The sequence below is a fragment of the Hemicordylus capensis genome, chromosome 3 (genome assembly GCF_027244095.1).
Source record: "Hemicordylus capensis ecotype Gifberg chromosome 3, rHemCap1.1.pri, whole genome shotgun sequence".
Lineage (NCBI taxonomy): Eukaryota > Metazoa > Chordata > Lepidosauria > Squamata > Cordylidae > Hemicordylus > Hemicordylus capensis.
In genome coordinates, this window is record NC_069659.1 from 287,269,605 (window position 1) to 287,282,160 (window position 12,556).

The following is a 12,556-nucleotide window of genomic DNA, read 5'->3' on the forward strand; positions in this document are numbered from 1 at the left end:
TCTGCGTTCCTCTGGAAGAAAGAATCGGTCCCTTTGGGTGTCCAGGACTACTCCTAAGTGCTGGAGACGGAATGTAGGAGACAGGTGGCTCTTGGCGTGGTTGACCTGGAAGCCGTGGGACGTTAGGGCCTCTAGGGTGATCTGGACGTCCCGTTCTGCATGGTTTCGCGACATCACGATCAAATCGTCCAAGTACGCCGAGAGGCGGACCTTTTGCAGGCGGATGTAGGCTACTAGAGGAGCCAGCACCTTTGTGAATGTCCTTGGGGCCGAGGAGAGCCCGAATGGGAGGGCACGATACTGATAATGTGCTCCCCTGTAACAGAATCTGAGGAGATGACGGGATAAAGGGTGAACAGGAACGTGTAGATAGGCCTCTGTCAGATCCACTGATGCCATCAGGTCCCCGTGTTGTAGGCCCTCCGCGATGGAGCGGAGAGTCTCCATACGGAACCTGCGCTTGCGTACCCATCGGTTTAAGGATTTTAGATCGAGGACCGCCCTGTAGGAGCCGTCCCGCTTGGGCACGGTGAATAAGATTGAATAAAGCCCTTGACGGTGCTCTTGAGGGGGAACTGGCTCTATGGCTGCGATGGCTAACAGGTGGTCTATGGCCTGTTGAAGGATTCTGTGTCTTGTGGTAGAACGAGAAGTTGGGGTGGGCAGGAACCTGTGTAATGGGGGGCCTGACAACTCTATTAAGTACCCCTCTAAAATTGTTTTCAGGACCCATTTGTCTGTGGTGGACGCCTCCCAGGCATGGTAAAAGTGGGAGAGGCGACCTCCTATCTTTAAAGAGTCACTGTGCTTGACGTGGTTTAAACTGCTGGCCTGGCTGGGCTCTCGAATTGGACTTGGCGGGGAAGTTACCCTTTGGCCAATTGGGGCGCCTAAATCTGTTGTCTCGCTCGTGGGGGCGAAAGGAGGGGCGAAAGGAACGAAATTGGTGCTGCTGAGGCTGACCCCTACGAAAGGGGCGCCGCTCGTCCCTCCTGGCTGTGCTGGGAAGGGTCAGCTTTCTATCCTTGGATTCAATGAGGATGTCCTTAAGGGCTTCATCCCCAAAGAGCTTAGTGGCTGAGAAGGGGACTGCCGCTAAGTTGGCTTTTGATGCTGCATCAACCTGCCAGTGGCGGAGCCAGAGTGTTCGCCTAGCGATCACATTAGTAGCTGTAGCTCGGGCCCCGAAACGTACTGCATCCAGGGTGGTGTCAGCAATGTAGGCTTGTGCCTTCTGGAGCTTTAGGGCAATCTGGCGGGACCTGGCTGGATCTGGGGGAGGAGACTGAAGCAACTCATCGGTCCAGAGCAGTGCTGCCCGAGAAATGATGGAGGCGGCTATGGAGGCTCTGATAGAAAGAGAGATACAATCGTTATTTCTCCTTAACTGTACTTCGATTCTCTTTTCGGCGGGATCCTTCAGCGTTGACTCTCCATCTCGTGGGAGGACCGCACGAGAGGTGAGGGCTGAGATGTGAGCATCTACTGGAGGCGTTTGGAGTTGTGCAGCTGCTGAGGGGATGAACGCGTAGTGCTTATTAGCTAAGGAAGAGACCTTCTTCTGGACCGCTGGTGCTTGCCACTCCTGCTGGAGAACCTCTGAGAAGGTATTTGGCAAGGGAAACAGGAGCTCTGGTGAAGAATGTGTAGGTAATACCAGAGATTCCTTGGAGGGAGCAGCCCCAGGATGCAAACCCTCAATATCGAGACCCAGGGTGCGCATGGCCTTAACAAACAATGTGGAGAAATCATCAGATGGAAAAAAGGCGCTTAAATTGAGGGGTGGATTCCTCCATCCCTGCCTGTCCATCAGACCACTCCCCTTCTTCCCTGGAATCGTCCCCCAAGTCTGCCAGATCAGGGCAAACCCCCCCTGTAAGGGCTGTATCAGCTTGGCCCACGGGGGAACGAGGCAGGGCAGGGACCCTCCCTAGGTGGGTAGGGGACTCTGGGCCCGTGTCTTCTGAGGAGTGGGCTGGGGCAGGGCGTGTGGCAGTGGGGCTGGGATCCCTACGCCTCTTCTGCTGCCCCTTGCGGCCCTTCCGCCTCTTTCTGTGGGATTTCCCATGTGGGGTGGAGTCAGAATCGGAAGAGGAGGGGGAGGAGGGGGAGGGTGATCGCCTCCCTCGCTTACGGCCCCTCTTTCCCGCCTTGCGCTGATGCAGGGCTTGCGAGAGCAGATCACTGATCCAGGTTTTCCAGCTCTCCGGCATCTCTGGCCCTGGGGCTGCAGAGGAGGGGGGAGGGGGAGGGGCCGCTCCCTGGTCTCCTGCCGGGGCCTGCGCTATTGGTACCAGCAGGGGGGGGGCTATTCAATGGGGAAGCCTGAATAGGAGCCATGGAGAGGGGCTGCCTGCTCTCGGGAGCTCCCGTTCCGCCAGGGGACTGCCGCTCACACTCATCCTCCTTGGTCTGTGCGATGCCCTCCTCCTCCTCTCCCGAGGAGCTGGTGGCCTCCGAGGAACGGGCCGCTGTGAGCAGTTCCAACACTTGGGCTCTCCTGCGCCGCTGCTGGGCCCTCGCCTGCTCTGCCTCCTCGAGGGACGAGCCAAGATGGCGCCCTTCGCTCTGTGCGCCCGCCCGCGCACCGGCAGCAGCATGCCGGTCTTTCCTTGAGGCGCCCGCCCCCGCAGAGGGGGGCGGTGCTGCCGAAGTGCCCTCGCCCGGGGAGGACGCGGTGGTCCTGGGCATGGCTGCAGCGTGTCTAGCGGCGGCCGCGCTCGCAGCGGGGCGGTCTGCCTTTGCTGCTTGGGTCTTTTGCCTCTCCGCACGTGATCGGAGTCCCTGCAGGCACAGCTGCGGCTGCTCCATGGCAGAAGGGGGGAGAGGGAGGGAGAAGGTCTGGACAGCAAGCGGGGAGCGGAGGACTGAGTAAATAGGCTGAGCAAACGAGCGGGAGTGGAGCGGAGATTGAGGCTCGGCAGGGAACACTTTTTGAAGAAATGCCTTTTTTTTTTAAAGATGAGGGAGAGGGGAGGGGGGCAGCCGAGGAGCCAAGGAGAAGGGAGAGGCGTAAGCAGAGGAAGGAGCAAGTTAAAAAGGAGACTTATCTGAGGAACGAAGCAAGGCTGAGTATCCTTTCCTGGAGCGTTAGCAGGACGAAAAGAACTGGGTGGGGTTACCATCCGGCTACTTTTATAGCTTTAGAATTAGCATACGTCCTGCCCTGGAGCGAGCATGGGATGATAACCCAGGGAGTTGTCCTCACACGGCAGCCGAGAATATGCTTAATTTTAAAAATAAAATAAATCCAAAGTTGCAGCTAATGCATTTCAAATACCTCTTCCTCAAAGGTGACTTCAGAGTGCTTTAATGCTTTTCTTACAGTCAGAAGAATTTCACATACTCAAAATTAGAAGTCACCTCTGAGAGGGGAAAGGATTAGAAATGCATTAGGCACAAATTTGGAGTGGTTCATCTCCCAGTTTTTTCTAGTTTAACCAGTGCTGCCTTCCTCCTTTGATACAATCTGCTTACCTTTTAAAGGGTTTCTGGGCTTAGAGGGAGGCCTGGCAGCTGGCATCCTCAGTGTAGTCCCTCCCTCAGGTGATGGGCAACTTCCCCTGGACCTCCTCAGCAGATCCCTCCAGCTGCAGTACTTCCCAGCACTGTTCCCTATACAGGAAAGCCAGGCCTCTCTAACTTTGCCCTGCCCCAATAGTCTGTAGGTGTGTGGTTGCCATATCTATAACTTCAAGACTGCTCCTAGTCCTGCTGCCAATTCAGTGTCCTTTGTGCTCAATGGAACATTCATGGCCACCTGTACCCTGATCCCTGCAGGGCTCACAACATTTAGCACTTTATTACCCCAAACCACAAGGTCTTCAACTGAACACATTGGGGTCAACTGTTGGGCCCCACTCTCAGATACCTTTAGTTCCTTCCTCCTCCTCCTCCTCTTCCTCATTACATATGATGAGACGTCCATCCGCCGATACCTTGAAGTCATGGCTGACTTTTCCAGTCTGGCCAGTGCCAGGCTTGGTAGCTACATGAAGAAAAGGAGTACAAAGGACTTGAGAGGAGACAGGGCACTCCCCCAACCAGAAACAAGTAACACTTCCTCCAACCGACCAAAAGGGGGAAAACCACAAACAAGAAGACAGAGTATCCACCTTCAAACTGTTTCTTACCCAGAACCCTCTGTGACACATTAGAGTCCAGGAAGTTGAGGGGCTCATCGCCTTCTCCCTCCTTGAGCCAAGCCCGGCCTCGTTGTTGTGACACCTTCCTCAGCTGTCTTCCCTCATGCTGTTTGCCACTGTCTTCCACATCAGAGTCAGAGTCTGCCAGTACCTCCTCCATGCTGCAAGCAAGAAGATGGGAAGCATTACTCCCTCCCAAAGAGCAGGGAGCACAGGATTCTTGCCTGCCCCACCTCAAAAAACGCAAAATCTTTGTGCCTCATAAGAACAGCCCTGCTGGATCAGGCACAAGGCCCATCTAGTCCAGCATCCTGTTTCAAACAGTGGCCCACCAGATGCCCCTGAGGAGCCCACAGGCAAGAGGTTTGTGCATGCCCTCTCTCCTGCTGTTGCTCCCCTGCAACTGGTATTCAGTGGCATCGTGCCTCTGAGGCTGGAGATGGCCCACAGCAACCAGACTATTAGCCATTGATAGACCTGTCCACCATGAATCTGTCTAAGCCCCTTTTAAAGCCAAATCTGGTATGACATCACCAAGGCCACTGATCCTGCACGACTTTCATACCTATCTCCCTTGGGCTGCATGGGCGCTCCTTCCTCTTCCTCTGAAGTGGCTGCTGCCTGCTTCAAAGCTTGTCGCTTGCGATTCCTTGCCTCAGCCTTGTGGATATTCAACAGCACCTTCCGATACGATTCAGGGAGCAAAGCCTTCAAAGGCTCAATGCTGGGAGGCAAGGATGAAAGAGATCAGCATCACAGAAACCAGCTTTTCTTATCTCCCCCATTCCCAACCACAGACTGCAAACTAGCTGAAAATTCAAGGGACATAAGAAGAGTTCTCAGCATAGTTGGATGACCCTTTCAGTTAGCATTAATAGTTGAATAATTAATACTTATTTATACCCCACCCCTTCAGAACACTACTGCTTGGGGCAACTAAAAGTAAAACAACAACACACACTATAAAACAATGTAAAAGCAATAAAATAGAAACAGTTTAAAATCAAATCTCAATCAAACCCAGAAATTACAAGTTAAAACACTAAACGTTATTCTAGAGGTATTCTAGATATAATTACAGCCAAAATGTTAACATTTCTCTAAAAAGACAGGTCTTCAATAATTTGAAACTACTTGATAGACACAAACGACTACTCAGACAGACATAAAAGACACTTTCACCTCTGTGACAGATACACAGGAGGTGAAAGTGAGCAGCCACAAATGAAGTATATTAAGATGAGCTAGAATTGGTAGGCTTAGAAATGCTGCTGCCACCTGCAGCCCTTTGCATCCAACCCTCAGTCTAAAACTTGTGTCTGTGTAGATGTGCCTGTATCCAAGATGGACACAGGTTGTCCAAGACCAACCACTCTAGGGAGCAAGTGCTCTAAAACAAGCATCAACTAGGTAATGTGTGTTTGAGTAGTGTGCAGTGAAGGGGGATTCCCTCCTTCTCGAGAATCACACAACATCATGCATCCCTCCCCCATGCTTCTTCCATCCCCAGCACAGACCCAAATTTGCGCATCAGTTTGGAAAGAAGGTTTCGCAACTTCATGCGGAAATGGCGCCTCATGTCATCCGTCAACGCTCCTATGGCTTCTAGCTGTAACCAGAGCACAAACCTTAGAATTCTGGGCAGATGGTACATTCATTATTCCCACATCCCTTTTTCTCATTGGAATGCACACATGCACCCCAAAACACACCCTTTTAGGATGGGACCCCATTACTATTCAAAAACACTAGAAGCGACATGGTGCCTTATGGGAGCTGAGCAAAGGACAAGCAGCAACCCTAGCTCATACCCATGACCCTGTGCCAAGTTCCAGAGCCTTTTGTGAGGCAGGACTAGGCTCTGACACTACAAGACACTTCCCGACCTGACTCTCTTAGTACAAAATGCAAGCAAGCCAAGAGCATGGGGAGGCTGCTTTCATTTCCAAGGCCCTCCTTCCCACAGCCCACTCCGTGCTCTCCACATCTCACCATGGTCTGCATGTGTCGACTCAATACTGCCGTATCCAGGAGCAAGAGGGCCACCTTAAGGAAGCCCAAGGCCGACTTGACGACATCCCGTGTCCGTGAGCCTACCATGAGGCAGACATGGTGCACAAGCTGCTCTAGGGCATCTGGCCCAACGTATTCTGCAATAGTTCAGATGGGCTTAGAAGACATCACACCCTAATACTTCAGACTCTATCCCAGCCTCATACACAAATGCAGGCCTCTGGATTGCTACCAGTCAACACTGAGTCTCCTATTCAGCAGCATTCCCATTCCACCCCACCTTTATAACCAGCTTTGTAATGCTTGCAACTGGTTTGGTGCCGGGGACCCAGAGGGTGCACAGTTGCCTGCTCGGGATACCTGCCACAGCCAGAGGCATTCCCCTCACACACATCTGTGCTCATTCAGGTACAGGCTCAGCTCAGAGGCTGTCCCCAAACTTTGGTGCCTCCCAACCAATCCTAGAGGGAAGGCTCAGTTCCCAATTGCTGAGGTGTATAAGCTCATTACCTAGCCAGCTTTCAGCACCCCATTCTCTCACCTTTGAACTCAAAGAGCAGGCGAGCAAGAGCAAGCACAGTGCAGCTGATCATGGTGACAGAGCCAGTCAAGCCTGCATAGACCAGGAGGAGATAACGCTGCATTGCATCTGAAGAGAACACATGTTGGCGGTTAGTGCAGCCTTCATTTGCCATTGGAGCCCAAGGGCCTTCTTTTCAGAAACAGACCACAAAAGGTGACCATGCGAAGGAGAAGTAGTCAGGGAAGAACAATTCATTGCTTGCATTCAGACATTCAAAGACGGCAGGTTTTCAAACCATTTGGAATTCTTGGGGGGTATCGGAAGTTAAAAGGGAATAGTTCAGAGATCATCATTTGGTAATAGGAGGAAGCAGATACGAAACAGTCATAGGAAAGAGACAGTGAGCAGGGTGGATGGACAGCAAAGCTCCCATACTCCATCAGAAAGCATTCCTCTGAAAACAGAGGAGATGCTCATGAATAACTGGGCTCTGTGTGGCACAAGGGCAGCAAGTACACACAGCTATGGTTACCGGAAGGGCTACGGAAGTTCTGCAATAGCATGGAATTTACTATCAGATGCAGAATTTGGTATTTTAAGAACCAGAGAGCTTAAGAACCACAGAGGGGATGTGAGCATGCCTGCTAGCCTTCCTTACCATGCCAGAATGCTCCATATTCAATCACTGCTCTAGCTGAGTATAGCATTTGTTTGCAGAGGCAAATGCTATACCCGGGAGAATTTCTCCCCACGACTGAGAAAATGCCATTTAATAATGAATAAAATAAAAATGCTAGCCTTTATGTTGTAAGGAGAATCTTGAAAATATGTGGACAATGATGAAATATCAAAAGGTAGCCGGCTAGCTTGTGAGCATTTCTAGCAGCTAAGTAGCTGAAGTTTAGTATTCTGCATAGCTTGCCTTTTTTATGGCTAACACAATTAAGTAAATAAGAAAATATGTTTAAGTTGATTTACTTTGCATAAATTTATCAGAGTCCCAGAATTCCACAACTGAATACCAAATTGAGACTCAGTGCAGCCAAGGTTACAAAACATTGAGTTGGACTGGGATAACTGAAGCATCAGAGATGGAGAGCAATGTCAGGCAGTAAACAGAAATGGATGGATAGAAATTAACATGGCCTTTGCTGATTGAAGGTTGGAGAGCGTGGAGCATCATTGCCATGTGGCAGCCCAATGTGGGTAACCAGGACTCACCATCTGGAGTGGGGCCAAAGCGTAGGAAGGCGTGACCAATCTCTACAAGCAGATTGAAAGCATTCTTGCGGGCACCCACAGACACCTCCTTGGTGCAGAGTATTACCTGGAGACAACATGGCATTTTAAAGCATCTTCACACCACTTGCACACCCCTGAACAGAGCACCACCAATCTTGGGAGTTCCCCCACCCTAGAACTTATAGCCACCATGCTCTTTTAACACTGTCTGAATGAAGTCTGAATTAACACCCCATCATGAAATAGGGTAGGAGAAATGGCTATGTTCCCATTGGAAGAAAAGTCAGACTAACAGCTTAATCAACATGATGAATAATACACTGTCTGTCTTGAGAGAGGGAGGCAGGACAAGTTGGGAAAGGAGGAGACTTGGTATATGTGTGGCTGGCTGGCTGGCTGTAGAAGAAGGCACAAGAGCAAGAGGTGTGGGGGTTCAGAATATAGTTAAACCAGAGATAAAGACATACCCTGCTCTAAGCATCCTGTTTCACTCAGTGGCCAACCAGATGCCTTAGGGAAGCCCACAGGCAAGAGCTGAGGGCATGCCCTCTCTCCTACTGCTACTCCCCTGCGCTGGTATTTAGAGGCATCTTGCCTCCGAGGCTGGAGGTGACCTATAGCCCTCCAGCCATTGATAGACCTGTCCTCCATTAATTTATCTAAACTCCTCTTAAAGCCATCCAGGCTATTGGCTGTCACCACATCTTGTGGCAGAGAATTCCTTAGGTTGATTATGCATTATGTGAAAAAGTGCTTCTTTTTGTCAGTCCTAAATTTCTTGGCAATTTGATTCATGGGCTGACCCCTAGTTCTAGTGTTATGAGACAGGGAGAAAAACGTATCTCTGTCAAATTTCTCCATACAATGCCTGGTTTTATAGACTTTTAGCATGTCTCCCCTCAGTCGTCTTTTTTCTAAACTAAAGAGCCCCAGGTGTTGTACTCTGGCCTTATAAGGAAGGTGCTCTAGATCCTTGATCATCTTGGTTGCCCTCTTCTGCACCTTTTCCAGTTCTACAATGTCCTTCTTAAGATATGGTTACCAGAACTGCATGCATTACTTCAAATGTGGCTGCACCATAATTTTGTATAAGGGCATTATAATATTAGCAGTTTTATTTTCAATCCCCTTCCTAATGATCCCTAGCATGGAATTGGCCTTTTACACAGCTGCCACACATTGAGCTGACACTTTCAACGAGCTGTCCACCACAACCCCAAGATCCCTCTCCTGGTCAGTCACTGACAGATCAGACCCCTTCCGCATATATGTGATTCCCAGATGTTGTTGACTACAACTCCGAAAATCTCCACGCAAAAGCCATTGCAGCTGGGGATTCTGGGAGTTGTAGTCAATAACATCTGGGAATCCCTGTTAGAGGGAAAACTGATGTGAAGTTGGGGTGTTTTTTTTTTTAACCTCAATATGCATCACTTCAGACTAGTTAATATTGAACTGCATTTGCTATTTTGTCACCCACTCACCCAGTTTGGAGAAATCCTTTTGGAGCTCCTCGCAATCTCTTTTGGATTTCACTACCCTAAATAGTTTAGTGTCACCTGCAAGTTCAGACACTTTGCTGCTTACTCCAACTTCTTGATCATTTATAAACAGGTTAAAGAGCTCTGGTCCCAATAATGATCCCTGGGGGACCCTACTTCTTACTTCTCTCCATTTAGAGAACTGTCCATTTATTCCAAACCTCTGTTTCCTGTCCTTCAGTCAGTTACAAATCCACACATGAACCTGACCACAATAAATTGTAGATGGGGATAATGGGAGTTGTAGTTCATCAACTGCTGGAGTACCACCGGTTGAAAACCTGTCTTAGAGCAATATTTCTCCCTGCCCTCTGATGAGCCAACTTATCTAATTTCCTACTTCCTTCAGCACTTTAACAGTCACCTTTCCTTGTCCTCTCTCACCTCTGGTACAAGAGCAGTGACAAAATCCTCGTGCTCCACTGTGAGCTGCTTGACAATGTGGAAGAGGCACTTCAGCCGGGGCTGGAAACAAAGAATGACCAAGTGCTGCATTAGAGACAGCAGGACTGAACAGCACCCAGAAAATCCCCTCTCATCCCTCCACCACACCCCTTGTAAGACCACCCTCACAATCCTAACCATCTCATACAGAAGGTCAACCATCCCTTCTCCCAAGACCCCTTTCCTTACCCTCTTGGCAGGTGAGGTGGCACTGGGCAAGGAGCCTAGTAGAGCACTCTGCAACTCCTCTAGATGGCTTTGCACAAAGTTCTTACATGCAGGGCGATCAGAGGCACACACCTCCTCCAACACCCGATATGCCTTCTTCTGTATCCTGTGGTCTTTGTTCTATGAGGATTGGACCAGACAGATTACTCAAGAGAGATAATTTGCATGCATATGCAGCCACAGAGACTTCCAGTCCTCATAATTTTGTCTGGTCTATTCTAGTAAGAAAAAAAAAAAGCCCAGTTCATCAAGCATGCAGAGGTTAATATTACAGTCCTCTTTAGACCTTTTCCCAGCCACATGGGAGACATTTACCCATGAGCAGCTTCTGAGTGACTGGAAGAATGTTAGAATTTGCACGGGGCCAATTCTCTAGGAAAAACCCAGAAGATCAACTCCTGCCCTTGTACTTAGGCCAGGGGTTCCCAACCTGTGGTTCTCCAGATTCCAATCATTCCCAGCTACAGTTTGTTGTGGATGGGGATGATGAGAGCTGTCGTTCTTCAACATCTGGAGGACCAAAGTTGGGACTTGGGTCATTTAAACATTCTCCCAGCCACACAAAAACTGCTCACAGATAAACAGTTCCCATGTGGCTGGGAAAACATACAGAAGATCACCTTTGTGGTAGAGGACTCGTGACAGGATAGGCACCCAAGATGAAACAAAGGTGTTTATTGCCTACAGTTGGCATCTAAAGGTCTTCCTTGATCAGAATAGCAACCGATCCTTATAATGGCATGCCCTACAGCAGGGGCTGCTGGCTGTAGTTGTTTAACTACATACTGGGCATGATGGGAGTTGTAGTCCAACAACATATAGGAATCCAAGGTTCAGAACCGCTGCCCTATAGCATCAATGCAGTTTCAAGCAACAGGAACGGGCCCAACTTTTATGAATAAGTTCAAATGATCATTTCTGCCGCTGCTGCCAAAACAACTTCCCACCAAAACTGATTTGGAGCATATCCATTTGGCAGCCCCAATACACATAAGGGAGGTGAAAGTAAAAGGCAACGGGGCTTATGATGGGCTAGAGCAACCAAATGAGAAAGCAACTCACCTGTAAAGAGGGCTGGATGGTACCATAGAGAGCATGCTGAGATGGCTCATCAGCATAGGGGGCCATGGCTACAACAAGGTCCAACATGGAGAGCCTGCAACAGGGAGGGCACAACTAACAAGAGTGAATACAAAGTGACTATTCTTCAGTCACTCTGGCTCTTTTTCTCCCGGGGAACAAGCCAACTCGGTTGCCCACTTGTTAATGTAAACCCATCAGGTTCCACATCTACTGAGCCAGGGCCAGGAAAACTAACGTTACCTGGTGAATTCAGTGCTATCAGGGCTGGTCAGTTTCTCACTGGCTTTCCCCAGAAACCCATGCACCATCTGCAATAGAAATAGAGAGTATCATTCCCAAAGAACCCCTTCCCTCACCACACAGTTTTTGAGATCCATCTGCCTCTAAACACTTTCCCTCTCTATCCTACCAGTCCAGCAAGCAGTGAAAATCTGATAATCATGCCTCGACATGTTTTACAAGGAAAGGGGAGCATATACATTTCAAAAACAAACAAATGGCATGTTCAGACCTCTGCTCACCTGTGGTTCGGTGACTGTCAAGTAGGTTCGGACAGTGTCCAGCACAGAGCGTCGGTGCGCAGGACTCTCACTGGCACTGCCCTGCTGGCTATATGCATTGAACAGGATGGGCAGGAAATTCTTTGCAAAGCGCCCAACCTCAGCACGCTCCGCATCTGCAAGTGGAGGCACAGAATTATAGGGAATGAAAGAGCAATTGTTCTGGGGCAGACTGCCTAAAGTGGAGCATTGGCCATTTAGAGAAAGATCAGAAGCTCAATGGATCTTAAATTGCGCCTTATCCAACAGATTATTTTCAGGGCCTATTGGATACCTCAGAGTCTTAAGCGATTAAAAATGGCCTCAAATACTAACTGCTGGAGATGCAATAACCGCATCTCCATATCTCATTCCAACCTAATGCATATGTTCTGGGACTGTCCCATAGTGCAAGGCTTCTGGAGGGAAGTTATTACATGAATTAACTTAGTGATGGATTCATCTCTTGTACTGAAAGACCTGAATGCAGTATTGGGGTATATCCCAATCGACTGGGGCCTAAAATCAAGTTCTAAAACAATGGCTATGGAGGAGCTTACTTGCAGCCAAGAGATTAATATTACAGCAATGGAACTCTCCCAATGCCCCTAGGAGTGAAGATTGGGTGTATGACCTGCTTGAGTTAGCGGCACATGAAAAATGGGCTCTCATAAAAGTAAATAAATTGGACAAGTGGTCAGAAATCTGGGGACAACTTCCTTGAACTATTCTTAGAATAAAAACCCCTTTGATCTACCCGCATCTGCTGGTGCAATCGTGTGTATCCCTTCTCTTCCC

General features: G+C 49.3%; 1 protein-coding gene across 3 annotated transcripts in view; it reads right to left on the reverse strand.

The window, feature by feature from the left end:
• The window catches only part of RRP12 (ribosomal RNA processing 12 homolog), a 52,343-nt gene that overhangs the window by 10,155 nt on the left and 29,632 nt on the right, over positions 1-12,556 (reverse strand). For all 3 annotated transcript variants that reach the window (XM_053312464.1, XM_053312463.1, XM_053312465.1), the window contains 12 exons: positions 11,741-11,895; positions 11,460-11,527; positions 11,199-11,292; positions 10,098-10,256; positions 9,849-9,929; positions 7,903-8,008; positions 6,700-6,807; positions 6,138-6,295; positions 5,663-5,754; positions 4,711-4,869; positions 4,134-4,306; positions 3,872-3,988 (listed from right to left, as the gene is read on the reverse strand). In XM_053312464.1, the coding sequence (XP_053168439.1) occupies positions 3,872-3,988; positions 4,134-4,306; positions 4,711-4,869; positions 5,663-5,754; positions 6,138-6,295; positions 6,700-6,807; positions 7,903-8,008; positions 9,849-9,929; positions 10,098-10,256; positions 11,199-11,292; positions 11,460-11,527; positions 11,741-11,895 (1,470 nt within the window). The remainder of the gene's footprint in view (positions 1-3,871; positions 3,989-4,133; positions 4,307-4,710; positions 4,870-5,662; positions 5,755-6,137; positions 6,296-6,699; positions 6,808-7,902; positions 8,009-9,848; positions 9,930-10,097; positions 10,257-11,198; positions 11,293-11,459; positions 11,528-11,740; positions 11,896-12,556) is intronic.